This window comes from Prenolepis imparis, unplaced genomic scaffold, assembly GCF_030444845.1.
Source record: "Prenolepis imparis isolate NDT839.2.m4 unplaced genomic scaffold, iyPreImpa1.0 SCAF_11, whole genome shotgun sequence".
NCBI classification, from domain to species: domain Eukaryota; kingdom Metazoa; phylum Arthropoda; class Insecta; order Hymenoptera; family Formicidae; genus Prenolepis; species Prenolepis imparis.
In genome coordinates, this window is record NW_028141169.1 from 7,318,549 (window position 1) to 7,331,834 (window position 13,286).

Genomic DNA, 13,286 nt, shown 5'->3' on the forward strand with positions numbered 1-13,286 from the left:
TGCTCGCAGCTCCCGATTGACAGTTTTAAGGCCCCGTCGTTGACTCGGTATCAATTCTCGTTTTCCAGGACGCGAATTCCGCATAGACGCTTTATGTATTTCCTACAGTCGCCGCGAGCAAATATATGATATCGCGAGCAGAATAGCGATACCTTGTAACCCACATTTTCGAATTATTTATGTTGCGAGGTTTTTGTGATTTACAGCTGTTCCCGCTGAAACGCTGATGGCATTTCAAAAGCATAGATGGCTAAGGTAAGACGGGATAAAGTATGACGAGAAAAGAAGCTTATGACAGCGTTGAAGAGAATATTAATACTTCTATATGTATTTCATGTTATTTCATGTGAATAAGGTTATAAGCGTAAGAGTACAAAAAATAGAGTAAAAACAGAAAAGTAGTTTCCTAGCAGGTTAACTGATGCAAATAACAGATATTTTCACAAGGATTCACAAAAATAATGATATATCTCTTTAAGTGATGACGGTAATTTTAATGCTAAATAAACATATCTACATTAATTTAATTACGTAATAACACCACATGTGCAAATCGCAAAAAGAAAGGTGCAAGTTAATGTCGTCTTACGTTTTGATGAATCGATCTGATCGTTAAGTACTGGATATCCATACGCGTCATTGAGATATCGATTTAACGCAGAAATGTCAGCGATCGGGCAAGCTTACACAATATAAGCGTAATAACGGCTTCGTTCAGAAAAGCTCACGTTCCCCGATGCCATTTCGTCTTTAGTCTCGTCTTAGCCCGAGAGCACGGCTCGTAACCGCCGTGGGTCGTTACTTACTTCGTCCTGAGAACAAAAAAGAAAAAACACACCGATTAAAACTCCTGTCCTACTGTCCTACGTACAACTTTATTAAATACATTTTACATTTTTATTCATTCCAGAGTCTCGTTTGCACAAGTTATTTAACACTGTTAATGCAAATGTAGACACTAGGAATCGATATTATATTAAAACTAAGAAATTAAAACTAAAACTTAAAAATAATTTAAAATTAAAAAAAATATATACGCTCGTATTAAATTTTCAATTTTACTTCATTAAATCGACATTTTTGCTTGAAATATTATATGTCGTTTGTATTATGTGTGATTTGCATCTGATCGCATTTATATCTCTCACGAGATCTTTGTTGAGTTAATATCTATAGAATCGTATGAAAAGTTTAATCATTTCGTCCGACTCTATATCGATAACTATAAATAATGATCACTCGTCGTTAGTCGAGCATTTACGTTTTCCATGGATCATTAACTCGTTTTCATTAAGGCGCGCAGCCTTGCCCATCTCTTTTCTCTTATCACTTTTTTTTATTCATTTTCCTCGCGTATTTTTACATCTAAAATCGATTCTCATTCATTTTAGACGCACGACGTATGTATCTTTACATTATAGCAATGAAAGCCTCTAAATAGATATTTTTCAAGTGATATATAAAACATGTCACGCACTTCTGTGTGCAAAAAAATATTTTCTAACACAATTATTATCATTAAACTACTCTAATAAAATAATGATATATATTTTATGATAAATTTAATATCTTGAACTACTGATTGCTTGAAAATTTGATTTATGTGAAATGTGTATATTTTGAAAAAATTATTTCAATTTTAAAGAAATGATTTCGAATAAAACAAGGCTGTATGAAATATGGAAATATGTAGAATTCGCGACAAATTTGAAGACGGAAGAAGCTTTTTTTAAAACGAATTCTCTCGTCTAATAAGCATCAAAAGTTACGAGCCAAGGACATTTGCAAGCAACGCATAGCTCGAAGAGACGATTAATGGCTTCATTGCTACGCCTTCGATGCAGAAGTACCGGTTCCGCCAACGAGACCGCCTCTTTCTTATCCGCCTCGTGTCGTTTGTATTTCCAGCTTCCGATTTTTCTCTCTCTCTCTTTCTCTTTGATTTTGTTACGCTCCTTTATTCCCTTTGTAAAACCCGATCAAGTGTATATTTTAAGCAATGCAAATTTTATGCAGTCTTTAATCGCCGATTGTGATTTCAATTGAAGTCATTTTTCACGAATCAATCAATTATAGTTGGATCGATACTTAGAAACAGAATCATATCAAAACGCGTATTGCATTATCATGTTCGTAGGATTGTAAAATTTATTGAGCTGCTCTGCGAGAAAAATTTGCGTCGCTACACTTTCGGATCATAAAACGTTTAGAAAGCATCGATTCGTACTAGCTAGAGCTAACTGCCTACATGGCGAAGCAGGAACTATAATCCCTCAACGTCTTTTGCTATTTAGTTTTCATGTAACCTCGATGTTATCTCGGGAGGAAAGTCACTTCGTAAGGATCATTGCGCTCCGACGCGCAGTCACGAATCGCTATATTGCTACACTGGTATCGTGTCTTATTGTATGTCGTAGGCGTTTGACCGGTACTAGGAGAACTTTATTGGTTCTCATTATTATTATGTTATATGGCGATTACTCCGGTTTCCTATTTTCCCTCCTCCTTATTCCTTTTATTGAAGCGATATAAATCAAGGCCCAGGTTATCGCAGAGATAAGCGTGCGGAGTTTCACAGGGTTTAGTGTTACCAACGAAATAATTCACTATGCGCGATTATTTGCAGCAGCATTGTTTTCTCGTATCGTGGAAGTATTTAATATGCGCTCTCGTGCGCGCTGTTATATAATTGTTACATTATATATTATCAAGTTATCGCGCAAATCATCGATTGTCATCGTGATTATATCGTTTCGCAAATCTACCTTGTCTTTCGGGGTGAAAATATGAGAAGAAAAGCACGTGCGCGCGCGCAAAACTCCGGTAGCTGATCCGTGTCATCGATCAGCTGTTAACGCGTTTGCCGCGCTGATGATTTTATAAAGGTGAGTTATAGAAATTCGACACACCGAAGGATATTTGTTAAATATAAGATTATATTTTCTGAAATCACAGAACTGTACTATAATCGTTCGCAAAGTTAAAATAGGAATATCTCTTAAAGAAGATTTTATAAGCGATTGTGTTTTAATTATATATCTTTTTTTTAGAATTTAATAATGTTGAAATTCGGCTGCAAATGAATAATATTAAACAAAATATTACATGAAATATACAATACTGATCGCTGTAATTCCAAGTATTAATATTTTTTATTTAAACTGTTGTTTTTCATGTAGCTCATTCTTACAAACTTTTATTAATTATTAAACTCTTAATATATGATATTGTATTGTATTGCAATATATTGTATCTCCATTCGCGGTGAAGATATGATTTATAACGTGTGTACAAAATCATAAAGAAATATATGGAGCAAACATTGCGAAAAGGAAAGCACGTGTAGAACTTATGAAACATGACAAGTTAAAATAGATTTATCTCGATACGCATGATTTGCCCCTTTGAAGTCTACCTTATGATTATCGATTTATCGGTTATTAGCTTGCAGGGATAATTGATAACGTTTTCATTAGGATTATAATTTTGTGCCTTACAATAACGACGCCGTTCTATTCACCGGTAAAGATATTTCAGACCCCGACGTGATGACGATTAATCGAATTAAAAGAGCGAAAAGCAGCGCGGCGTGAAGATTCGCGTTGATTTGCAATTGGCGCAATTGGCCGGTCAGATATCATTAATCAATGAATTCGAGGTGAGAGAAGAAGCGTTTATTTCGAATCATCATTACGGCAATTACGGGCTCTTCGTACCATAAACGATGTGTAATTGTCCGTCTCTCGCCGCACTATCGGAACGTCTCTTTCCCACGATATGGTGAATGCGTTTCACGCGAACTGCTCGCAGACTCCGCGGGCTGCAACTGGCGCGAAGATGCGAGCGCATATGTAGTACAACGTATTTAACGAGCGGTTGGCTGCCACTCGACGGAGAGTCTGAAGATACACATCTCGTAATCGAATCCAGCGCTAACGTGTGATCACTCGCAATCACTCGCGATCACGTAAAAGCCCCATGGGGGTCTCACGAGACCTAAAACCAGCGAGAAAATCGACGTCGATCGCGTTTTCATGAAAGATAATGCAAGATATTTTCGACACTTTAAGTTTTGACGTATATAGAACGTATATATAAGCCCCATTTTTCCGTAACGGTTAATATTATCTTCAGAATTCTTTTGACCTTTTAATTATGGATATATGTAAAATAAATTTAATTTAATTAAAAAAAATAAAATTAATTTTGGATGTAGATAAAAAATGTTTATCCCCCATTATAAAATAATAGAGTTTGTTAAGGTCGAAATGTATCTCGCTCGCGGCTTCCTTCTGATATGCGAAAAGTTGCGCATTTCCGTGTACGTTTTTTTCGCATATTCTCTTCCGCATTATTTATCCGCGCGTGCAGTCTGTTCCGACCGTATTTTCAAATGCATGACATTATCGTGCCTTGTTGAACGCGTTGAGATATATAAGGGTAAGGAATGCTACGTCTGATTGCTTGTGCTATCATAAATTATATTCCCCTTGGCGATTTTGTGTTAGATGCACATTTGACATTTAACCCTCGAGATTTATTTTAAGTAGATAACTTTGCTGACTAATTTATGGAAACTAATTGAATTCAAAGATAGCTTCTTTCTATATTTTGTTGCTACGCTGGTTTTATTTAATATATATAAAATTATATAAAATCTAATTATATGATAATTTTTGTTGATATGACATGATTATTGTGTATCATACTGACAGAAATGATCTATAATTGTCATATTCGTGATTATTTAATTGTATTTTAAATCATAACATATAGTGCTACGCGTATACTATCAGTATTTCTTTAATTAAACATAAGGTATAATAATTATTCCCTTTGTCTGTGGAATACGAATGCATGCGTGATTAGATATCATATCAGACATTCTCGGATCGGCTCAAATGTTTTCTCAACGAATTACTTTAATAGATATTAGATTTTTAATCGTTCCTCTCGTCATCGAGACCATTTCCTGGCACGTGAATTTAAACAATTTGATTAAATCTCATGGACATGTTTCACACACTTTCCCTCGGTCGGAGTCATGTTTATCTGATCCCCGGTCGAGTCAATACAACGAGAATGCGGCGCAATTAGTATCTCATTAGACAGCGCGACTGTTCTAATTTCTTAGTTTCGCATTAGAAACGTCACTCCGCCGTGGAACGTAACGTGACGTTCCCTCGTGCCTCTCTTCGGCTTCTCTCCTCGCTGGTGTTCCACCCTTCCGCTCTATTACGTTCCTTCGGCTTCTCCAAGCATGTGGCGAGGAACTTGGTACGCACCAAAGTAAACTACCACCACTCTGCCTCTCTTATATGGTGATTGACGCGAGCCGAGTCCCGGTGTCGGCTCGGTTATGTGTTTACCGTTCCAAAACGCGTGTTATTGAACCGATCACATTCTGCGATATGTCTTTCTAATGGAAGAAACGAAAAACCTTTCCACTCAAAATTTAATTATCGTCGTTTTAATTAAACATATATTAATTGATTAATATTTAATAATTTGGTTTTTTATCGCGATATATCCGTTATTTATTTATAAAAAAAAAATTGCCTCACGTAAACGGATCGAACGGCTTCTTTATGTATTTAAAATTAGTAAATGCGCATGCCATGACGGAAATCGCAAGAATAGACGCAGCTCTTTATCACTGTCTTCTCTCTGTGTTCGACTCTCCTCTTCGCGAGCCACGTGCCTAAGAAGACGGCGTTGGTTGATGTAAACTATCGCATTTGCTAAAGCAGCTCGAGCGAACGAAACGGAGCCGCGAGTGCATGCTCTCGACATTGTAAGCGGTGAATTGATATGAGATATGACTAGGTAGAGACACGCGACAGGCCTGTGACGGAAGACGAGCACGATGAGAAGTGACGGTGAGAGAAGCGAGCGAGGAAAACCGGATGGGAAAGGAGAGAGAAAAAAAGACAACGAGAGAAAAGATCGAAAAAACCGGAATATAGAGCGAGACCCGGCGCGCGGAAACAAACAAACACCGGCAGCTTTCGTTCCGGTTAAATATAGGAGACGCATTCGAATAATAAATGACGGCCGCGCATTAGCGCGCGGTTAAACGAGCGTGTAAGTAGAGAGAAAGAGAGAGCGCGTTGAAAGATTGGCGCGAGCGAAAATGCGTTTCCATTATTTCCGGCGAGTCGGTGGATCGTGGATCTTTAAACAACGCCTTGCGGAAACGAGGGGGGCCGAGAGCAGGAACTACCACCGCGGATGCGTAAGCGTAGTGGAGGATAATTATGGAAGAAAGATGATTTGTAGTAATTAGCATATATATGAAACTCGATGATGCTGCATATATGAGATGCGCCTCGTGTATTTACATATTTATGCGCGTATTTGTAAATGTTGCGCTATGCCGAAGGGGCCTTGTGAAGCCGGGTCCTTTTCACCGGATGTCGACGATCGCGTAGATAGAAGGATGGGCGAAAGTCTTAAACGAGGTTTACAGACTCGATAAGGAATTTTCAAGACTCTATTCTGTAAATTGAGTACCTACACATTTTTGTAAAGAACGCTTCTTTCCCATCGATAATTTTATAATTTTATTACATTATAAATGTGGATGTAACGCGCTTGTTTATATGCAAACGTAAATTATACCGTGCGCTCGGCACATCAACATTTTCAGAGCGAATAATAAGATCAGGATAATGAGATCGTGTGTATTCTTGAAAGATAATTATTTGACAAAGTTAGCACATGTCAGCGATGTAAGGATAACTTGATATCGTCGAATCGACAATACCCCCCCAAAAAAATATTTGCGATGACATCAAGAACTGAACAATAGCCAAGAGTCGACGATCTTTCTGATGAGTGTAAAAAAAATCTTATCAAGTGCGAGAAGATAAATTATTTATTGTTCGCGCTTAAACTTGACGATCCGCGAACTACAATGATTCGTGCCTTATAAAGACGACCACGCGTGTGTGTAGGCGTACGCTCGAACGGCAATTTACCTGCGTGCACACGACGCACAATTCGCAGCGCGAACACGATAGAAACGAGCGCGTGTGCGTCTGCGGAAGAGCGAGTGGAAACGGACGAAGGAGGATATATACGCGAAGGGCAGCGAAAGGGAGGGATGCGGAGAGACGTAGGGAAGGAAGAAGGGGTTACGAAGAGGAGGAGTACAGGGACAGGAACGAAGGGACAAGGAAAGGACTGACGAAACGACGGGAGCGGGAGAGAAGGAGATAACCGCGGGGTCGGACCGGGTGGTTGAAATTAATGTTGCCCGCTTAATTGGAGCCACCGAAGAGTGTGCGTGTGGCCTAAGCGGTTCTCAACCCGTGTTTTCGGTATGTCTCCTCCTATCCCTCGAACACGTTCAATAATAGCTGGTACATTTCACGATCTACTTTTAATTGCCTGCCCTCCAAACGATAGTTATATGTGATTTTTTTGACATCTAACTTAAATTAATATATTAAAATGTGTATGTGTAAGGGGCAAATATGTATAACGTGTGAGATTATATTAGATATTAAATTAGCTTCTGTTTTACAATTTTAATGGTACTCTAAACTGTACACAGGAATTTTTATTCTCTTAGAAAATTATATGCTGTATAATGTCATATATTTTTAAACATCTTCTTTGCTCATTTTTCAGTATTTTTTTACGTAGCTATAAATCTGTTTTTTAAACGCAATATTTAATTTATATAAAATGTTTCATTTTACGAGAAATGATTCATCTTTATGCGGTGTATTTCTTAAAATGATTTTAATCAACTCTAGATTTCACACAGATTTAGAGACATTTCTCGCTTTAATATCGCGAGGGTAATTTGGGAAGAAGTTGCTCGAAAATTTGAGTACCAACGCAGGCGAGAAAGTAGCAAGAAGATGGTTTGCGAGCAGGTTCGCAGCAGGTGCTTGTGCCGGGTGTGCCGTGCAAATATCACGAGCGTTTCGAGTCCCTGCTGTCTGATGATTTTTGGTCTCTCCTACCCAGATGAAGTTGATCCTCTACCAACTACTATCTCGGAGACACCTTCACATGTCCAAGATTTTTTGCATCGCTGCACGATACTGCTTATTTGCGTCCTGATTGCAGCAAGAACGGCGCTATCGTCAACATTGTCGAGAAAAATGATGTTGCGAGAAAATGAGACGTATATGCACGATAATTATGAGCGATTATGTCTCATCATCTCGCGATACTGCACAAGTGTCTTTTTAAAAAAAATTTTAAGAAGAGCTGCTTCGATTCAAAACGCAACATTATGAATTATAATAAAAGACAAGATAAATTTACATGTATAAATAATTTAGTCTCTAATGTATACCGCGATATTATTATTGCAATTTATTTCTATAATTCGAAATATCTTATCGACAATATTGACGAGAAATAAATGACATATGTGTAATGACTTTCCACCACACAATTCCTTTCTGATTTTAAATTATCATTTTTATTCAGAGTGAACCTTGAGATTATTGGACGATAATCGCTGAAATTTGAGAAATGCCGCAGCAGTAACGATACTAAACCATGACAGATTATTCTATTTATACATATATATATGGATTTCATCTCGTCGCGATGTTTTGCACGGAAAATTTTCCACGTAAACCTTGAGATTGTGCGTTGGGGGGAGTCGAGTCATCGATGCGATTCGTCATATGTGATTAGTGGCAAGAATATATCCGCGAGAGAAGCGAGCTTCCGTAAGAATTCTAGTAGACCATCGTGTATCGTTCTTTGAAGAATCGAGAGGACGCGGGACGAGAAATAAGGGGGGAAAAAAAAAGAGATCGCGCGAGAGAGAAATACTTCACTGTGCGTATCCTGTCGCTCTTGTCGCCCGATCCTCATCTCGCGAATGTCGAAAGGGGGACTCTCTCGACCCTCACTTATTGTTACTTACGGCTTACGGGGTTTTGGCACGCGAGCCGGAGCTAATGTGTTAATATAACGTATGGGGGACTCGCGCCTACGTAAGGACGCGTACACGCACGCATGTCGGGCATGCGCCGCCATAAAATCGACCCACCCGATTGTCGCCTTGCCACCATTTCTGCTCGTCGAATTGCGCCAGATTGTATTCATGAAGGTTAATCGCTGTTCGTCTCGCGGTAATTGCGGCGACACGTTCCTTCGCCCGTGTTACAGCGTGTCCATCCCGTTACATCGCTCTATCGTCGCTAGTTAATGATCTATTGACAAACCCCAGAGACCAAAATTCTGACATAAAGATATCGGAGCTAATTTCGATCGTTTTGGGACATCTTCAGCGAATCAGAATATGAACAGGGACACAATATCAATTATTTATTAATTATTATATTAAATATACATTTATATAAAATGTAAATTAGTTAATTAGTTTCTTTTGTTTTATCAAGAACATATTGCATAAATAAAAGAGTTTAATTCCAGCGTAAAAGTTACATATAATTTGCGAGATATACATATACATACATTAGCTTCGTAATAATATAAATTTGAAGACTAAAAGTGAGCGCCTCTGACTGTTACTTGTGAGCAATTTGTAAGCCCGTTCGCCTTACACGCGGTCTTAATATCCGCTTCATAGATCATCAGTGTGTATCGCGCGGGCGGGAGTTTCATCGTGGCACGATTTTACGATCGGAGAGACGTACACATTCGCGGCCATTATACACGATAAAATTTTCTCTCATTTTTTTTTCTTTGTTGCACACGCGTTTGCGAACGACGACACCGGTCACGCGACGATTGGTCACGAAGGCGAGGAATGAGAATAAAATCGGACACTCCTGTCGCGCCATTACGTGGGACGCATCCCCCTAAATTTGTCCGCTCTTAAATCCTTCACGACGCATCGCCCTGATCGTCCTATTAATCGCGATATCCACGCGTGTATCACGGCCTGGTGTGCATGATCGCGCGCACGTGTCCTTGTACTCGATATGACAGCGAAAATCGTACACGAATGGGCCGTGTGCAGATGGTATCGAAAGAGGCAGAAGAGTTGAAATTTTCAATTGACACGAAACGAGACAAGACTTTGTTTAAAATGCAGTAAAATTCGTAATATGACAAAGGCAAGCATTCGTGTTTATCATTTACGAAATAAAATAAAACTCGTCAGAGGCGAATATAATGGATACATCGATCTATTTTTAGCAATAATTTCACGTTTCAAATTTTTTAAATATAAATGAAAATAAAATACAATTAAAATAATATAATTTAAAAAATATATATATATTTGTGTGTGTAATTTATGCAAAGATTGGAAATTTATTAAGATGTGATTTCCCTTGTATCGTGCGCACACACGTGTATCGGTATTTACAAGACTCGTTAGACCGTGTCCGAATTTTTAAAGACTTGTTGAACAATCAAATGGGCTCTTCGAATGGGTGTGCTTGGTCCCAGACGGGCGGGCCTCGTCGCGGAGGCGGAAAGACGCGTAGGCGTTGCGGCGGATGCAAATTGGCCACATCAGATTTCGACGATACATCTTAATTTCCTGGCCCGCCAAAAGTACCGGCTCGTGCCAACCGCCAGATTTACGAAAGATTTCGCGCGTTAACAAGAAGGAATTGCGCGAAAAAATATGATATAATTATTCAAAAATGGAATTTACATATCAAACGTCAAAACGACAATATATTGCATATTGCATTTTTTTCAGATGAATATTAAATCTTCTAATTATTGATATAAATATAATTTAATTAAAGAGTAGAAAAATTAGTAGAAATTTTAAAAGATTAAAAATCTAGAAAAAAAAAAATGAAGAAATAAGAATAAAAGAAAAAAATAAATTATATATTCCGATTAATTGATAATGTGTAGGCAAAGTAAAAAAAAACTTTATTAAAAACTTCATCCATTTGCTATTAATATGTAATTTATCTAATATATCTAATACATGTTTGCGTAAATCGTGAACTTCAAAAAATTTTAATGTCTGCTGGAAAGTGCTTTTTCTTTTAGAAATTTTAATTATAATGTTTTTATGATACTTTAAAATTCTGTCAAATTATTATTCGTATTCAAGTCTTGAATCGTAAAAGTATAATACAGTTACCAAGATATCTGTTGTTAGAGAAATAACTTCCTGATAGATGGAAATTAAGCTATTAATCATCTATTCTAGCCTTAGGCTACTGTCAGACTTTCTTCTACGTGTAATCCATCTTATAAAGACGATAGTTTACGTTGATTTCTTTACCATGTTCTTCTTGGAATCAAATTAATTTCAATAAAATGTATCGGAAATAGTTTGGCGCACGCAAGAAAGAACATATCACATAACATAGCAAATGAATTTATAGTCAAAGAAAATGGTAGACGTTTTATATATAAATATAGAAGAGAGAAGTTTGTGATAAACGCGAAATTTGTTTTTATACAAATATTATCATTTAATTATTTCTTATTAAATATTATTATTTGTTTGCTGAAATTTCAATATGTCGAAATTCTTTGATTGAAATATTTTCACGAAAGAAATCAGGAATTAAAAAAAAATTTACTAAATGAGTTTAAATCTTTTTTACTCTTTGCTTCTTTATTATATCAGACAACCGTAATTTTCGACACATCTATGTGTAATTCTCATCAAAGTTGACGCACGTTTGTCGAGAGCTCAGACATCGCAACTTGTTCCGGGCGAATATATGAACACATGTTATCGGTATGTTTCTCATTTACAGGCCAAATAAAAGGCAGCGATGAACGCGCAAGACTTAAATCTCACGATTCGTGAGTATATGGGCGGCATTCGCAAGGCCATCTCCAGGAATTTCGCTTCCAGGAACAAACTCCCATCCGCGCACAAACGATCGGGATATTCGTTTAAGTGACCAAACTTTTGGGATCACTATTCTTTTGTTCCTCCAAATTACTCGACGTTGCCAATGTCGGTCACCAGTTATTAAATTTGGCCACCGCATCGTTTTAACTCGAGACAATTGAGAAATAAAATCACATTTGTTGTATTATTTTATTTGCTATTATTTTTCTCGTCGTAATAATCCTTTTAGATTTGATGAAATTCACACGTATATAAAAAAAATTCTCTTTATTAAATATAAAAAAATAGATGGTGTTTTAAAATAAAACTAGGGCGCGATTATGACGCTATTTACGATGTATTGATGGGATATGTCGTAAAATGTATACTCTGTATCGCTCTCCCAATGGTTATTAAATTTAAGTGTTACGAAGATTTCTAATGAACATATTGAAATGTGAGTACCCGCGTGGAATCGACTCGGACACATCTTAGGCAAATGGCCCTACGGCGGTGGTCGTGAGATTAAGTTTAATTGGGCGGTGGTCCCGGCTGAATTGAGATTTATGAAGTAAATTCATTGTTTCGAGTCGCCACTGTGGACCACCAACACCGATTCAGGGCGTTCGTTCCTTTCGTCCCCGCGCCCGGTCCATCGCTATCAAACGATGTCCCCTGCAATGAAGCCCACGACAACATCTGACAATCCGGCTACTGTGGGTTATTCGAATAAGACGAAGCCAACTACACGGTAGAGGCTGTACATCATCTCAACTTCCTTTATTGGGCTGCCTCGCGTCAAAATTGTTTCCTGACGAATGAAACGTGTAAAGCGAAAGTTTAGATTGACAACGCTCATCCGAAATTTGACCATCCATCATTAAATAAAATTAATCTTCATTGAATACGAAATAAAATCAGACCTTTTAAATGACATCACGTAATATTTATGCTGTACAACAATTTGCACAAATTCTTTTTGCAGCAAAGCAACTGAATCTTAATTTCTTCTCAAACTGTGATTAACACTGCATTTAAATTTTATTGAAAATATAATCCGCGAAAGACTATCGTCGAATCAAGGGCTCATATTCTCGTATCAACCGGATAGATTGCACGAGATTATTTATTTGTTGCTGGCACAAATCCGACTGATCAAACAGAAATGTTCCACATTGTCGCGCCGCATTAATTCGGGATTAATAATCCTGACGGCGGGTACGTTTAATTGAAGCATGTTACCGCGTATATGGGGAGAACGAAACCTCCTCATGTGATCTTGCGAAATCGCTTAATTTCGTGGCTCATATGAGACCACGGTGAATTTAATATAGGCGGATCTCCGCGACGGGGATCCTGGGTACGGACGGGTTGACGATAATGATGAGAGAAACGGAGACGGAGAAAGAGAACAGCGTGACGAAAGCCTACGGGGAGAAATGTCAGGAGACGCTCAAAGTCGGATGAAGACAGATATGCGGCGTGTGCGCGAATTTACTTTCTTGTCATATATGCTAAATAAGTT

The 13,286-nt window shown here is 37.9% G+C and overlaps 2 protein-coding genes across 5 annotated transcripts in view; one reads left to right on the plus strand and one right to left on the minus strand.

Annotated features, from left to right (window-relative positions):
* LOC145943153 (uncharacterized) overlaps positions 1-13,286 on the plus strand; it is a 231,148-nt gene that overhangs the window by 174,088 nt on the left and 43,774 nt on the right. The gene's annotated exons all lie outside the window — the stretch shown is intronic.
* Positions 1-13,286, minus strand: part of LOC145943149 (uncharacterized) — a 66,879-nt gene that overhangs the window by 5,903 nt on the left and 47,690 nt on the right. For both annotated transcript variants that reach the window (XM_083050574.1, XM_083050573.1), the window contains one exon: positions 590-812. In XM_083050574.1, the coding sequence (XP_082906700.1) occupies positions 799-812 (14 nt within the window). In that variant the 3' untranslated portion in view covers positions 590-798. The remainder of the gene's footprint in view (positions 1-589; positions 813-13,286) is intronic.